The sequence below is a fragment of the Oppia nitens genome, unplaced genomic scaffold, assembly GCF_028296485.1.
Source record: "Oppia nitens isolate AA-2021 unplaced genomic scaffold, nextdenovo-longstitch-racon4-pilon3 scaffold3_pilon_pilon_pilon, whole genome shotgun sequence".
NCBI classification, from domain to species: Eukaryota; Metazoa; Arthropoda; class Arachnida; order Sarcoptiformes; family Oppiidae; genus Oppia; species Oppia nitens.
The window spans coordinates 6,789,508-6,808,176 of NW_026533221.1; the positions used below are offsets into that span (position 1 = coordinate 6,789,508).

The 18,669-nt window shown below is 21.9% G+C and overlaps 3 protein-coding genes across 3 annotated transcripts in view; 1 reads left to right on the forward strand and 2 right to left on the reverse strand.

Moving 5' to 3' along the window:
• Window positions 1-33: 33 nt before the first annotated feature.
• Window positions 34-5,290, reverse strand: LOC128958034 (fas-binding factor 1-like). The gene is made up of 3 exons (XM_054303850.1): window positions 4,547-5,290; window positions 417-1,629; window positions 34-358 (listed from the first exon to the last, which is right to left on the reverse strand). The coding sequence occupies exons 1-3, from the start codon at window positions 5,288-5,290 to the stop codon at window positions 117-119; spliced, it is 2,199 nt and encodes a 732-aa protein (XP_054159825.1). The 3' UTR covers window positions 34-116.
• An 806-nt stretch (window positions 5,291-6,096) lies between these two features.
• LOC128957584 (tetratricopeptide repeat protein 30A-like) lies at window positions 6,097-11,407 on the reverse strand. Its single transcript, XM_054303376.1, has 4 exons — window positions 11,397-11,407; window positions 10,809-10,867; window positions 7,963-9,272; window positions 6,097-6,672 (listed from the first exon to the last, which is right to left on the reverse strand). The coding sequence occupies exons 1-4, from the start codon at window positions 11,405-11,407 to the stop codon at window positions 6,097-6,099; spliced, it is 1,956 nt and encodes a 651-aa protein (XP_054159351.1).
• Window positions 11,408-13,107: 1,700 nt separating this feature from the next.
• Window positions 13,108-18,669, forward strand: part of LOC128958815 (ras-specific guanine nucleotide-releasing factor 1-like) — a 30,890-nt gene continuing 25,328 nt past the window's right edge. Inside the window, exon 1 of the mRNA XM_054304752.1 lies at window positions 13,108-13,518. Coding sequence (XP_054160727.1) covers window positions 13,246-13,518 — 273 coding nt within the window. The 5' untranslated portion in view covers window positions 13,108-13,245. The remainder of the gene's footprint in view (window positions 13,519-18,669) is intronic.

Sequence of the window (18,669 nt, forward strand, 5' to 3'; positions counted from 1 at the left end):
GAAAAAATGGCTTATTTTATAAATTGTTTGGTTTGAGTATTATTTTGTGCAAAAGTTATCAAATATATGTATAATAAATCTATAAATATTGTAAACTGAAGTTTGTATAATAGGTTTCAATTAATGAAATAATCATTTTGTTGAAAAGGCAGTCCCGAAGTGACCTGAGATTGTGTCCGAATGCCGTTAATGAAAGCCGTTTCTTGTTCAAGAAGAGCCGCGTCCTGTTGTCCAGTGATCTGCCAAATCAGTAGAGATCTGTCGTCTTGAAAAGTGGGCCATTGATTATTGAGTCCATAAAATGACGAAAAAATTGGCAAATCTTGTGATGATTTATTAATTCCTTTGTTTAGTTTTACTGAAATTTAATAAATTGATTCAGATTTTTGTTTTTTTAAAGAAATGTTTAATCAAACCTCTATTTAAACCCGAAGAGCATAAACTGCAAACAATGTTGTCTTTAACTTCTTTAATATACTCTAATTCTTGTTCGACTTTGACTTTCATTTGATAGACTTTTTCCTCATCGGTCTTTAATTTGGCAAAACTTGTTTCAATGAATTTAAGTTTTGAGTCCAATTCTTGTCTAAACCTTTCCGCCTCATCCATAGCCATATGTCCCTCACGTTTCTCTTGCAAAGCAATTTGTCCCAAATTTTCCAACTCATCGGCTCTTTTGGCAATTTCTTGAGCTAAGTCTTGCATTTTATTTCTTTCCATATCAAACATGAGTTTCTTTTGTTCCAACGAGTGTTGTTCACTTTGGATTGTCATTCGATGGTATTGTACTTCAGTCTGTTGTTTATGTAAATCATTTCTTTTGTCTTCAATTTCTTTAAATAACAATTTTATTTCATTTTTTTCTTTATTAAAATTCTGTTGAGATTCTAATTCTTTGAGATTTAATTCATTTCGTTTGATCTCTAAGTTAATTAACTCGTCTTTAACTTTGATTCGGTCTTCAGCTAAGAGTTGGCTTTCTTTAGTCATATTATCCTTAAATTTATTATATTCGACATCAAATGTAAGTCTGTCTTCGTTTAACTGTTTTCTATTGGTTTCTAAATCTAATCTTTCGTCAATCAGTCTCTTCTGTTCATTTTGTATTAAATGTTTTTGTTGTTCAATCAGTTCCTGCAATCGTTTTTGTTCATCACTACAGCGACTTCTTTCCAATTGAAGTTCATTGATCAGTGAATGCCAGTTGACTTCAACTTCATCCATACGTTTATTCTTGAGGTCGATGTCTATTAATTTGTGTTTAAGTATTTCTTCCTGTTTTGCGATAACATCTTTGTGTAAATCTTCAATTTGTTGGGCACTCTTCTCCCATTTGGACAGAAGTGACTGTAAAGACAATCCGTGATTCTGGAGTGCGTTCACGGATTCAATCTCTTGTTCTTTGATTTTCCTAATCCTAGTCAAGTCGTGTTCGTGCTCTTCATTAATCTTCTGAATACTACTCGAATGTATTTCCTTTAACCTCTGGACCTCTCTTTGCCATTCATTCTCGAGATAATCCACTCTTTCATTATTTCTTTGCTTAATATCTGTCATATCTTTTTCACATTGACTTAATTGTGTTCTCAAATCATTAATTCTTCGATCTCTTTCTTCTTGAATCCTTAATTTGCATTATTAATAATAATAAAAATTAATAATAACTTAAGCGACAGTATGTTATAAATAATATTAATAAATGGAAAATAAAAAATTTGTTTGAATATAAATATTTAACTTTAGTTTGTATAAAACTATTGTGTTTTATAATTGCTATTTTATTTATAATATACTGTATATTTATTACAATTATTAATAAATTAGTAACAAATTGCACGCATGTATGCAAACATCTTAATAAAATGATATTCTGTTTTTACATTTAATACTAAAACTCATAATAAACTTATAATGTCTTAAATTCTATAATCACTGTTCGTTACAATTCTAGTGATATAATACTATGGCATATATTATAATTTATACAATATTTATACATTTTTAATGTCAATAGATGTAAACATTAATTAATATTATTAAAGAGTCTAATGGGAATTATTATAAGATTAAGTCTACTAAAAAATGCTTAAAATTAATATATATATATATATATAAAGTTTATATATATATATATATATATATATATATATATATATATATATATATATATATATATATACATGTGTATATTAATATACAGTACTATTAATATATTAGTAATTAACGATTCAAACATATATTTTATTTTTTAAAGCTGACTAAATGATAAATATTATAGTAATAATACAGTTAAGTAGTATAATATGATATTTATAATATATGCCAACCTCTCATCTAATTTAAAAAATAAATTTATTTAAAAAGTATTTATTTTAAATGAACCATAAATTAATTATAAAATTTCATTTTAAAGAATATATTAAATATTTCAATTTTTAACTAAAATTTTATAATTAAAATTGTATTTATTTTATAAACTTTATGTTGTATGTATTGTTTTATATAAATTATATTTGATAATATAGATTTAAAAAAAATATTTAATAATAAATGACTTACATTTCTTCATGTCGTTTATACATATCTGTAGTCATTTTTATTTGTTGTCTACATTTTTTGAAATATGCAATAATATTAATAATTAGTATTATTTTATTTTTGTTTAAATTTGCTTGAATTGTTAGTCAAACAAAATTAACATATTTTAAACAAATTTCACATACAATTGTATCATTTTTACTACTAAAAAGTGTTAATAAATAAATGTTATATTTTAATGAAAAATTATTTCTCTTATTTATCAAATAACGTAATACATCGGTGTATTCATTTGTATTTATATAAGTTGTTTGCATTTTTCATTACTAAATATAAGTTTTAACATGAGTTTTGTTATTTTAATGAATAAATAAATAAGTTAATCCAATTACTTTTTTATTCATTGTTAGACTTTCTCATTAATGTTTTCAAAGCCTATATATTTAAAGCTGAAGGATATTAAAACACTTACAAATACTTTGTTGACTTTAATGACTTTTACTCCACTAAAATTGCATTCATATTATTTTGTGTTAATACTGTTTTTGGTATATTATATATATTTTTTCAAGATTTAAGTTGCCATAAAATTTATAAAATTTATAAATATTAATTAAGTTTATCATATGCTGTACAATAATTCTGGTTAGACTCGATATAAGATAATAATAATAATATATCAAACATAATATGAAAAGTGATGATAAATGAGATAAATAAAATATAAATATTAATATTAATCTAATAATAGATATAATATATAATAATAATATGATGCAAACATATGCAATATATACTTATAAGTGATATTATAAATACATATATATATATATATATAATATATGAACAAATATAATATATATATATATATATAGGACTCACTCATGCAATTCAGTCATTATAATGATTTCTTGGCTGTGATTTGATTTGATTTGTTGCAGAGTTTGCTGTAAATATGTTTTTTCCAATTCCAACATTTTTACCTATGTTTGTAATATTAATTAATAAAATGTTGTGTTTTATGTGTAATTTATTTGGTAATAAATATATTATATCAACTACAGTACAATATTATGTAATATTAAATATAAATATGGATTATATCTAGTGATGAAAATTTCAGTATTTTTGAAGATTTAATAAAAATTTAAGTTTTTATATAATTTTTATAGATAAAAAATTTACTAAAGATTAGAACTATAACTCATTTTTATTTACTATGGCTTAAAATGTTAAAAACACTAATTATTATCAAAATTATAAATTAAGACATTATTATTAGTTACATGTTTTATAAATTTTTGGAATTCAAGTTTTATTAAGCTTTCACTAATTTAACATTAAATTCTAACAACTCTTAACACTAGTTATATCTAAATTATTGTGTATAAAAATAATTATTATAATAATAATACAGAGAAATTGTGTTTTTTATAAATATTTTATTATATAAGGAAATTGCTTAATTTCAATGGATATTAATTTTCATAGTTTAGATTATATTTCATAGTAAAGATAAAAATAAAATTCAATCTAATTTTAAAAATAACTAACATTTATATTTAGCATCAACCTATATATTTTAATTTATTATATAAACAACTTTAATAAATGCAGTTTATATGCCATTTTTATAACGTATTGATAAAAATATTTAAGTAAAAAATTGAATATATTAATTTTATAAAAATATATACAATACAATAGGTTTACTGATTCTATATAATATATAGTATATATTGACAATGAATTTAATATAAAAATTTAAATTGTTTTTAATGATCTTAAAATAAATTGTAATAAATTTTTAATTGACGTTTAAAATAGTGAGTTATACTTTTAAAATTGATAGTTTCTTATTTTAAAATAACTCGTAATGTAATAAAAAAAAAGTTGTAAAGATTATGACCAGAATTTTAACACAAATAATAATTAAATTTTCGATAAAATATACGAAAACATATAGTAATTGTAAACAAGTATTTGTTTAAATTGTTTATATACTTACTTGAGTTTGTAAAAGCATTACTGACGACGTATTGTCCACAGTATTGGATGAGAGGAGCACTGGATCTGAATATTGAATATTTGCAACTGAATGGACAGTCGTATTGCTAATCACTGGAGTCGTGGAGTCGATCACTGTTTTGTTAATAGATATATCATTTGACTGATTTTTGTTGTCATTTCTTTGATCTTTAGTTTCTTTTTGTTCATCTATTTGTTCGTCGGATTTAATTTTGGATTCTTCGGCTTTCTTTCGTATTGAAAGCCATGAATTGTCGTCACTTTTTTCATTGTTAAGATCAGTTGATGGCTTTAATGGTTCATTTGATGGTCTATTCTTTCTAGAGTTGAGTCCAGTGTTAAGCCAATCATTACTGACAGATCTCGTTACGGATGGTTGAGCTGATTGTACAAAGCCTCGACTCATTTCTTCATCGCTGTCTAATCCCAACCAATCAGATTTGCTCGTCTTCTGTCTTGTAGATGATTTTGATGCATTTGACCCATCATTTGTCGGCCACTCCAATGGATCGATGTTTTTCTGACCATCTTTTGATGACGATATTGTCGACCGATTCGGTGTCACTGATGTTGTATTTGTGGTAAAAAAATCAGAAGAGTTTTCATCGTTGTCCGAAAATCTGACGGATTTTCTTTTCGTCGATGTATTTATTGGCTTATCAGTGACATCATCTGATAATAACTCATCGAGGAATGAACGACCACCTGATCCCAGACGAGACATTTTAAACAATTGTGTTAAAAGACAAAAGCACTGAATGGCAGAAATATTATTATTATTTAATTTACTTTTTAGTTTGCTTTTAATATATATTAGAATAATAGTCAAAAATATATCATTAATTTATTTTTTWWWAAATATTAACATAACATACATGATTTATAAGTTAATCAGTTTATTTTGTCATTAGTATAATATATATAATTTATGCCAAATTGCATACAAATTATAATGTAATATAACTTCATAATTAAAACACTGATCACATCGACATTAATAATATTATACACACCTTAGCGTTATTTAAATATATATATGATTTATTCAATGTGTGCCATACTTTCAATTATTTAGCATTTGTATTTCATACACATTATATAAGTACATGGATAAATTGTTATATATTAAAATGCTCATGGTTATTATAATTTAGTTGATTTTACATTTACAATTTAATTGCAATAATACTCAATTTTGCGTTACAATATCATATATTGTAGTATAGACTATAGTACAGACATTGTATCAATATATTAATGTTAAACTACAATACAATATAAACTTTTTGTTGTTAATACCTTATGTATTATCAAATTTATGTTACTATGGATACTAATTTATTCTATATTATTTGTTATCCAGGTAAATCTCTAAAGTTTAATTAAAATAAATTTAAAAAGATTTACAAAACACATACACATTATATTAAGTATTTAAAGGATTAAGTATTATACAAAATAATTGAATAAAAAATATTAATATAAAACTTGATTTTTAATATTGAATTGACATTTATTTAAAAATAATATTTAAGAAGTAATATTAATAAGTAGTGCCTTAAGAAGTCTTGCCTCATAAGTGACACAATTTTTTGCGGGATTTAATGTTTCCAATTCAAGCGGTGCCTCGACTATAGTCTTAATATTGTTTCCATGTTCTTCACAATGGGTCAGAAATTGTAGGCATTCCTGGATTATAGAGTCGCGAACACAGATAACTTGTTTCGATAGGTTTTCCAATAGCGATAGGAAACAGCGTTTAGCGTAAAACCAGGTATCGGTACCCAGTTTTTTGCTGTACGGCTCCAGACTTTTAATGACTCGGGAAATACCAAACTCGTAGTTGCCTTTCGCACAATACAGGGTTCCGATCACTAGATTGACAATACATAAGTGAAATATCTTTTTGTTTGGCTCTGAATACGCCAACTGTTCCTCTTCTTTCTCTATCTTTCGCATCAATTCTTCTGCGTCTTCATTAAGTCCAGTCATTATGTAAGACACACACAAATTGGCCAAAACTATTGCACTCACATTCAATATATTGTCGTAACTTTTTTTCACTAATGGCTCATAAAAACCTGTCGCCTCTTTGAACTTATTTTCCTAATTAAATCAAAAATAAATTTATTAAATTCTTATTAAATTTATATATWTYAAAAAAATTATTTAAAAATTATTAATAAAGTATTTTGTTTGTAACTTTCAAACTATTGATATTAGAGTTAAAGCAACTTTTTGTACTAACGAATCTTATATTGTTTATTATGTAYATTATAGCACAGGGATTCAGAGTCAAAGATGTTTTTGATCTCAAAAACTATAAATTATAATAAAATTGTAAACATTTGTTATATTTGTTATATTTTTAAGAACACTTCTTAAATAGTGAGTTGTTATACAGTTTATAAAATACATTTTAGATCAATATCTTGATATTTTGTAATAATAAATAATAAATTTAATTATTTTATTTAAATTTTAAAATATTATACTTGAATTTTTTCCCATAATAATTTACAATTTCTTTGTAATATATAAATTATTGGTTGCAAATGCAAATTATAAAATATATAACTCAATTTAAATTACTATTACTAAAAAATATCAATGGCATTATAAATTTACACTATATCAAAATATTACAACTTTAATTGTATTTTTTATTCAATACACACAATTGAAAAACGCTGAAAACGTATATAATTTTATATAAGATTTTGTATATTTTAAATATTTGTACATTTGTACAAAATTTTAAAGAATTTTAATATTATATACTTTAAAGTTAAGCATCTCTTTACTCTTGTGTACCGGAATTACAATATATAAAAAAATTATTTTACAACAACTGTTTTATAAATATACAAAAAATTCAATTTGTTTAGTACTAGTAGTTTGAAAATATATAGCCAAAAAAATGATAAGTATTTTTGTCACAATTTTATATAAAATTGTGTCAAATGTTTAAACATATTCTAACAAATTACTTATATAATATATAAAATTATTTTTAGTATCTTTAGTTAGACCTAAGTTTTACAATTATATTAATTTTAGAATAAAATAGGCATATTGCTATATTGATTATTTTATGTTAAATATTTTATATAGATTTGACTTATATTAATTAATTGAAATTTATCAAATTAGTATACATTATATAAAAAGTATATACTATACATTATACAATATCTACTATATAATGTTGAGTTAGCAAAAAAGCTTAAACTAATTTATAATTATTTATTTATTTTTCATTCTAGAAATTGAATTTAATTATATTTAAATGTTGAGATCTGTAATAACTTATAATGATTTACTAAAGTATAAATACAGTTGTTTTAAATAATGAAATATAATTGATTGAATTATGAGAGGAAAGGTATGTAAGACCTGCATGAATAGGACGTGCGCTACATTGAGTTTCCAGACATCAAAGTCATTGCAAAACTCAACAGACTTTCTGAAGACCTTTTCCACTTGCGTGTAGTACTCTATATCCCAATAAATCTTTGCCTGTGCCATAAGCACCGGTAGATAGAGTTCAAGTGTGTTGTTGTAGTTATTGGTTAGCTTTTTAACTGCCTCTTCATTTTGTGATTGTTTTGCTTCTTGTATTTGTTTGATTAGTTTGCGCAGTGAATCTGTATGTTTTGATGACATCTCATCAAACTTTCTGTACGCGTCCTCCGGTGATGTTTGTTGTGTGATAACGGCGTCCAGAAATTCATATAAATATTGACTCAAATACTTATATGTGAAGTGTATGTTCTCAGCCATGACATCGGCGGCCAAATCATAGTATTCGTACTTACAATAGAGTAGCAATAGGTTGGCAAACGTTTCAGGAGGAAATGGATTTTGTTGAATTAGGAACTGTAGTTTTTCAAAACCTTCAGTTGGATCCGTTTCCATAGACATGAGCGCCTGATTATGAAGAGTGACGGCATCTAACTCTTCCTCAGAACGGGGAGGCATATCAGTCAACGCTTCCAGTGCTGACTCGTAGTTCTTTAGTTGATACTCGATGGCGGCTTTCAAATTAAATGCTTCCACTAATGCCGTCTCATGAAGTGTTAATGTATTTCCAACACTTCTCATTTCAATGCCTTCAGTTGTCATTCCAACGCTAAGCTCCGGGTGCTCTCTAATACCCTTTTCAATAATATCCGCGATGTGTTTCAATGCGTTTGGGTATTGTTTAAGTCTATAATGACATAGAGCTATATTATAGCATATATCGGGTTGAAAGCCATTGAGTTGCAAACATGTGTTAAACTTAGTAATAGACTCATCATATTTGTCCTGTTTATACAAAATACAAGCCATGTTGACCTCTTTGTCCGGATCATCATTACTAATCTGATCCACAAGACTTTTAGCAGCAGACACATCGTCCTCACAATATTTGATAGCTGTCTGTAATTTAATTGTTTGACTATTTGACCCAAACTTCTCTTCAATTTTAAACGACGCTTTCATTGCCTCCTCATATAGAGAGGCCTGATATAGGGATTGCGTATAATTTATATGGTATTGTTCAACATCGGGATAATACTGAACTAATTGTTCGTAACAATTGGCGGCACTAACAAAATCACGTAAATAATAGTAACAATAGGCCAGTAGTGATAGACCGGCCCTTGAATTAGGATTTGCAGCAATTTGTTCGCTCAGAAAACCAATGACTTCTTTATAATTTCCTGTAAATTCAAATTTAAACTCAATTTTATTTCCGTTAAAACTTGCAAAACACAAAAACTGATGCATTCAACAAATATAGTTTTTAATTAATTTAATATTATTAGATTTAAATGCATTAATCATAACATATAACATATGTGTATTAAATACAGTATTAAAAGTTTAACACAAGTATAATATAAAATATATATTATTGTTCAAATATAAATTAAAGTTTTAACAAAATACAAAGTATTAATTTTAATAAAAATCATGCAAATATAATAATACAAATATAAAAGTTGCATAAATCAACAATTTAGTAAAAATATAATAAATTAATTTTATATTTGTATAAAATTGTGATAATATTTTCTTATTATAAATAGACTAAAAATGATGCATTTTTGATGTTTCATAGAAATTACATAAAAATTATTTCTCATAATTTACATATAAATTCTAATTAGAATTCTATTATAAACATAATCGTTAATAAAAAACATGAAATAATTACAAATTTTACATTTGCCATTACATTGCATTTACATTAACCAATATTATTTTCAATGGTTTTATAAAATATTTATTTGTATAATAATAAATTACATCTCTATGTATATATGTATATAAAATTGATAAAATACTAGAAAAATTAGAAATACTATTTCTATCTATACAATAAATAAATTTTAATTATCATAGACTTACAGTAAATCCATGTCATTATAATACTGCATTACTATAAATTGTTGTCATTTAGTTAATATCTTATATTACAATTACATAAACATTTTATTATTATACATTTTAGTTATAATTATATTTACTTTTAACTTGTAAAAATAAATTTAACATTATAAATAAAAATTATTAGCTTGACTTATTAAAAATATTTTACAGAAATGCTTATTATTAATTTTGTGTATATTTTACAAAAATCTATTTTAATCTAAATAAATACAACATTTTCATTTATTATTTCTATATGTYTTTAAATTTAAAAGCATGTCTTAATACTTTAATACTGAATTTAAGTAAACAACACAAGATATATAGTATTGATAGTTTTTTGTAGTCTAATGTTATTTTAAGATTTAATAATAATAATAATAATAGTAATAAAAAGAAATAAATATTTAAAAAACAATATTAAAGTGGGATATAATTATTAAAGTAATAATTTGTAGTATTAATAATTATACTGTACTTAAAACCTTTTGTAGAGTCATAACACTTGAGAACTAACTGTCCTTTTTTATTGTTCTAGTAATTTGAAACCTCATTAACTTATATAATATAGAAATCATATTATCAATTATTTTATTTTAAGACTAGTATAATATTATTTTAGATTTCGCATTAAACATTGCATTTGTTTTGTAATCTTTTCAATACTACAAAATATATTGAAATAAATAAATCTAATTTTTTTTTAAAAAAATTTTTATAAAAGTTTATGTATAAAGTATATAGTATATACACATAAAATCCATATAAAATTAAAACGATTTTCATAATATAAATAGTATAGAATATAAATCAATAATACAGACCATCTTTTATCCAGGTATATATTGTGTTAGTAAATTGACCATGCTTAATTCTGGCACTACTGATTCGTGAATCCATAACTATTTAAGATATGATAATATTAATTCCTTTATCACTATTTAAACATTTTAAATGAATATAAACAATATTTTACAATAAAACCACTTTTGTATTGATATTTTGTTATATACACTAAATTGGTTGCTATAGTATTAGTGAGTTTTTTTTGCATATAATTCTTATTTTTTATATTTGAATGCAATTGTATTATATATTTGTGTTATGGATAATATTCTTAGTGTTAATTTTTTCAGATTTAATTACATTACTGTAATTACACACAATTATAAATTAGTTTTGTATTTTTGTATTATCTATATTTTTCTTGTATTATTGTCTATAAAAAATTATTACAAACTTGTAATGATGCTTTTAAATTAGGAAAATAAATTAGGATAATGTAATTGTTACAGGCAAAGCAATTTAATTTTTATTAATTTAAATACTGAAAATACACAATTTTTATATACTGTATTCAAAATGTATATTTAAGTTTTTAATTTAATTAAATTAAATATGTTATTATTTACATTGAAAACATATTATTTAAAATATAAAAATAATAATTATGTATTGTTATCATCTAAAATTTTAACAATTTTTTATATAATAACAATAATTTTTATTAATTATTATTATTATTATTATTATTATTATTATTATTATTATTATTATTATTATTATTATTATCAAATAAATAATAAATTAAAATAACATTATGCATTATATTAAGAATAATCAAAATTTTAATCAAATTTGTTAAAAATATTAGCGGAAAATTAAAAAAACATTTGCTTATTTAATGATATCATTAATCATATAAATTAATTTTTTAATAATTAAATAGAAAGCAAAAACATGTTATATATAAATATGATATAATGCTTAACAATGTATAAGCAAAACATATATGAAATCAATAAAGAGAGAAGAAGTGCAACTAATAGATGTATCTGAACTGTAATAGAGTTGTCAACTGTTTTCGGTTTGGTTTTATTCAACTATAAAATACCTATAGAAATGTCTTTCAAATTACTAAACATTTTTTTCATTTATTCAATAATTATTCTGATTTTTTAAATATGATTTACGATCTTAAGTAAAATTAAAAATTATACGAACATAATATATATATATATATATATATTGATACAAATATAAACTGATAATATATTTCATAAAAATTAGAAATATTAATTAAAATAAAAATAAAAACTTAATTTATAATTAATATTCTTTTAGTTATATTTGTAATGTGTATAAATGTATTTTTTACCATTAAATAAAATAGTTAAACAATTAAATAAAATACTTAAGCAAATGAACGAAAGAATTTATAATTAAGAAAATAAAGTTATAATAAAGAAAAGATTGCATTAATTTTAGTATTTTTTATTATTTAAATAATATATATTATAACCACAAATATTTGGTTGAAAAGTATATCTATTATAGTCTATAATTTATAGATGCGGTTTGGTTTCGGGTAAACTATGATTTGGATGATTCAATTGAACACTTGACATACAAACACATTGTAAGAGAGTGGGGATCAGTGTATTTAAGAGCCAGTGCTGAGCGACTGTGCACTCAATGCACCTTTCGATTGATTGTTTGACTGTATTTCTCATATAGTTTAGGGATATGAAGCCTATAAGAGACCCACAAACAAGTGCTACACCAACCAGTAGTTGTAACAATTGAACTTCAAGTATGTGATAAAAGTGTCTGAAAATGACTTAATAACTTAATTATTAGTATTGATTTTAAAATTTTGATAATCAATTTAATAAATTACATAAATATCTATTAATGAAATTACAATGTTTTCGTTAAGCAATTAATATTAATTCTTTTAAACCTATAAACAAATTTCATGCAAATGTAAATTATAATCAATTAAAATGTTAATACTTACATATAATATTGTTTTAATAAAAAATAATAAAGCAATTAAAATTTAAAACAGTTTAAAACTTTTATTTTTAATACTGTATTAATATATTAATTATGCGAAAAAATATTTGTGAAAATGAAAAAATGATTAAAAGCAATGATGACTTTAATGATTAGTGACAATGTGAGTGTCGATAACAATATGTATCTATAAATCAATCTAACATTAATAATCTATTTTATCTATAATATAGAGGTTTCAATATATGCCTGAATTGTTAAGGCAGACAATTCACGTATTTATTAATGAAATGATGGTATCATTTGAAGCTATGCTCGAAGTGAGTGTAACTGAGGGAACAGTTAATGGTTGACTTTAGCAAAGATATCCAATAAATGTTAGATTTGAAAACCATTTCTCTAATCAAATAAGTCATACCATAAGATATCAAAAAGTGATAGCAAATCAACTAAAAAGAAAAAATGCAGAGAAGTTTACGTATGAATGATCTGCAACTGTTGGCCCTCTCAGAGAAAGCACATCACGATAATGGTCTTCGAGGATATCTATTCAAAAGGACATCAGATAACAGCAAATGGCAATTAAGATGGTTTGTACTCTTCCAGAACATACTCTTCTATTATGAAAACGATTCCTCGACCCGACCTTCCGGACTAATATTCTTGGAGGGATCGTATTGCGATAAAGTCATACAACCGTCCACTGGGAAAAACTCACAACAAACACAAGTACAGGTATGTCAAGTATGTCATACATTCACATACATAACCATCCCATACATCTATCCATTAAAATAACATTTGATTAAATATTATGATTGTTAGTATTATTTTATAGTAACATTTATTTATTTCTTTTAAAATATATTTATTATATAGAATAGACTTCAAAGTGTTTTATATGATTTATAACTATAGTTGAAATGAGTTTATGTGAGTATTTACTGAGTAATCTTATGAGAAGTGCCAATAACTATATGATATATTCAATATTTTGCTTGTATTTACATAATAATGTACTCTATTTGTATAATCAAATATATTTCATATATTAGTTTGAATTTCACAAATAAAAAACATATTTATACCTAAATAACGATATTTTAATAATAAATTATAAAATATGATAAATACAAATACAATTAATATATTAAAATATTCTAAAAATTATTTATTTGATAAAATAGTCATATTTCTGTTTAAACAATTCTATATAAAATAGAAATATTATTATATTATTTTTTGTTTTAAATGGTTTCATAGTATTTATTTTTGTGTAATCATTTTTAAAACATTCAGTCTAGTCATACAATATAATAATAATAGTAATTTACTATTTGCTATAAAATAATAGCAATGAATTAATGCAAATGATATAGGGCATTTAAAAATAGCCATTTTGTTTTTGTATATGAATTGTATATCAAAATTTAAATTAGTATTGATAGTGGTTTAAACAAATACAAATCTTATTGATAGCATCCTATATATGATACAATATATACAATAAATCACAAAATTACAATTACAAAAGCATTTCATTTAAATAATAAACATTAATTTTTAAAAATATATTACTAATTGCAACTAATTTTTAAAAAATAGTTGAAAATAAAGAATAATAATTTTAAACTTTCATATAAACAATTTACTAAATTATAAAACTTTAATATAAATTAATCGATATAAACATATAAAATAATTATTCTCATTATTCATTTATAATTGTTATGTGTTATAAAGACAATATTTTTATGACAATCACTTTATTTGTATTTATATTATTTATGCAACATTTTAATAAAAATTATGATTACTAAATAATTAAAATTACAAAATCGTGTGTATGTATTTATGTATGTGTGTGTGTATGTGTGTATATATATATATATGTAAATATATTGTTTTTATTTTTGTTTGCAGAAAATTAATTTATATGAAAATTCAATGAAAATATTTGTTAATAAGATTTAGTATTTAAGCTTGTTAATTAAGCAATATACAAAAATATAATTGTAATTAACCATTAAATAAGACAAACCAAATGTATTATAATCAAAACACAATAACAATAATTTGTTTAAATGCAAAAAAATCTTATTTAAAAGTTGTTAAATACTATAATTCAAGGATAATACACTAAATTGTAAATGTTATTACATTTGAGATTTTGCTATACCTTACTTTATATTATTATTTTATAGCTTAGTTGATAGTATTAAGCTTTTGATAATATTAATAATATTATATTATTTTTTGACTGTTGACTTCAAAATAAATTTAATATTATTTTTATATTAAAACTGTTTAAAATTAAATAAAAATAATAATCTTTTAAATAAAGATATATTAATGTATATTGTATATATATACTAAACTTACTTTAGACATAAAATACATTATTTAAGTTTACTAATAATTAAATCAAACTATTATTGGACGACAATCAATATAATATTACGTTTTATTGAACTATAAGTTAATAAATTATTGTTGAATTGGGGTAAAAAATATTTGTTAGTTTAAGTATTATTAGTTTGCAAACAGAAAATGTTATAAAATAAATACAATTTTGTCACAAATATCACTTAACATAACACAAACACTAATACTGTACACTGTTTGGGGAAATAACTAATATTACTGATGGCATTGATTTTGATTATTTTTGGTCAACTTTCAGCAACTTTACTATCATTTGATTCCAATAACAATATAATTATTATTTATAAAGATTGTTCAAAATATGTGTCTCATATATTGATAATTATAATATGAAATAAAATATATAATAAAATAAACTAAATATTAGAAATATATAATTTTCAAAGTTATTCCTATTGAAGACAAATTATTATATTATATTAAATAATTTTTAAATTAATTTAAAGACATTTAGTGTTTAAAAATAAAGAAAAATTTAAAATTACATCATAAGTAATGCTAGATCGGTGATCATTAAGTATATGTTTTGAATATAATTTTACTAACAAACTCAATGACAATGTTTAACCTTAAAACTGTCTTTTTAAACATTTTAATACAGTATTTATTAATGATTTAATAATTTTTATAAATCAATGAAGTATATACTTTAATTGTTTATAAAAGCCATTACAAACTATTGATTTATATATAAAGAACAGTTATTTATGAAAAATATATTCTTATGTGTTTTTGTAAAATTAAACTATATTTTGCAAAAATTTAACATAATTAATATGTTTTCAGTAGATATCTAATTCAAAGATTAATATTGATAACCGTAAATCAGATAATTTGGAGTCTAACAATTACAATATTATTTATTTATATTTTAATTTTTAGTTTTAGTTTTAGTTTTAGTTTTATTATGTATTGTTATAATTTTATTAGTTAATAAAATTGTATTATAAAACACACTAATACAAAAATTTTAAAATATACAGTATACTGTTTACCGATTTATAAAAAGTATATTTTTATATTTAATCAAATATTTTTATGTAAATATAATGTTTTATAATCAAAAATTTCATTCTATAGGTATATAAATTGTGTTTATCATATGTACCTTTAAGCGACTGTTTTAAAACAAATTGCATTTGCATGAATCTATGCAATTATATTATAAAATATATTGCATGTATTCAAATAATAGACTATTTTATTAAAAATATAAAAAACAAATCAAATAAATATTATTGGTTTCAAAACTTTGCATTTTGTAAATTAAGAAAATATGGTTTTCACACTATTAAGTGCATAAAAATATATAAAAAGTCTAATAATTATAACTTTTAACCAGGCAGCTTTTATTTATTAATTTTTATTATGAAATTTTTAAAATATAATTTGAATATAAATTTTTATTATGTTTATTTATTTCAAATTTATTTAAATAGTAGTATATATATAATAATTTATTTTTCAATCATTATATTTAAAGACACTTGAAAAAAACGAAATCTCATTTAATTACTAACTTAAAGGTAAATTGTGTTGAATTATGTGATAATTGCTTGAATTTTGTGTTATTAATGATTTTTAATATTAAAGTCACTTAAAAAGCAAATAAATTGCAATTATTTATAAATTATATTATTATATTTAATAATAAACTCATTTATTGTTTGCCTTAAGTTAATACTTTAAAATCACAATATTTTGAAGAGTCTTCCTTTTAAATAAATTTTTAGTATTAATTTATATAAACAATAATACTATTTAAGATAAATTAAATATTGTAAATTTTGTTGTATAAAACCATATTTACAATTGAATATATTACTGAGCTATTTATTACTTGAATAATATTGAATAAAATATAATTTTTGGACAGTTTTTAAGTAATTAATAAAAATACTTATTATAACATATTTGCAATTAATTTATTTCATAAATTTATCAAAATATCTTTTATATTAAAATTATTAATGCAATTATTATTTAAATTAAAATGCATTTGAAGATCTGAAATCAAATTCGTTTATATTTCATTTTATAAACAACATTTCTATAAATTATATAATTATCAATGTCAATATCAAATACGGAAATTATTTTTAAAATATTTAAAAATTTGTGTTTAATCAAAGATTTTATTAAATAATAAAATAAACATAGACAGTGATTAATTATACCAAATTAAACAATCACTACACGCATATTGAAAACATTATTATTAATAATTAACATTTTATGCTTTATTTTCTTTTTTTATTCAATGAAAGTATAGATCTATTGTATATATTTTTATAGTAAATCTGGAATTTTTTAATTGATATTAGAATTTAAAACTATTTATAATACTTATAAGTTTTTGTATTAATATTATTCTTTAATTGTTTATAAAAAATATTGTAATATTTAGTTTTTAACGCAATTTTTAATCCTATTAAATTGACTAATACAGTATACAGTACATCAATAAATTATTTGGAAAAATATCAATAAAATGAAACTATTATATGTATGATATTTTATGGTATGTATCAAACTATTTGTTTAATTTTTAAAAAAGAATAGTATTGTATGATATAATACAACAAAAACGTCAAAACGAGTTTTCATTTGACATGCAGTTTGATATAAAAATCAATATAAGTTTATTGTATTACCACATAAAAGATAAGTTGCTTTAATAATATTGATGACTTATATCACTGAAATTCGCGACATTACTAAATATTTGTGGCAAAGTTAGGTATATTGCAAATACAGTATAGATCTCAGGCTTAATGTTACGTTTAAAATGTCTTATTTTGTTATTTGAATTTCAAATTGCAATTTCTCTTAATATTAATATAAACTGATAAGGCACACACACACACACACACACACACACATATATATATATATATATATATATATATATATAKATATAGTAATAAAATGACAATAAATAAGAAATATAGTACAAAAAAAATATAATCTCTATTTGAATAATTTAAAATTTATCTTAATTTTTGTTTAATTTTATTCAATATATAAATTTATATCAAAAATAATATATTGCTATAATTGGGAGTTTCTTGTTTTATGATAAAATCTGATTTCTTGAAATAAATTTGATTAAATAAACAATAGTTTGAAATTATTTAAATTATAAACAATATGAAGTTTAATGAAACAATTCAAACAAAATGATAGCTTTTATTGTATGTGAATATCAATGAATGACAGCAATAATGTATACATAATGTTATCAATGTATTCATGTGTTTGATGTGTTGGATGTGTTATCAACTGTTTATTTATTTGTAAATTCAAACCACTAATGCATATGAGATCTCTTTTAGATCAATATTATGCTTCAACTGTATTGAGCTCAGGGATCGAGAGAGGCTTTCGGCTCTATAACTATAAATACTTTTATGTAGTTTTCATTGCTATTAAATTATAATT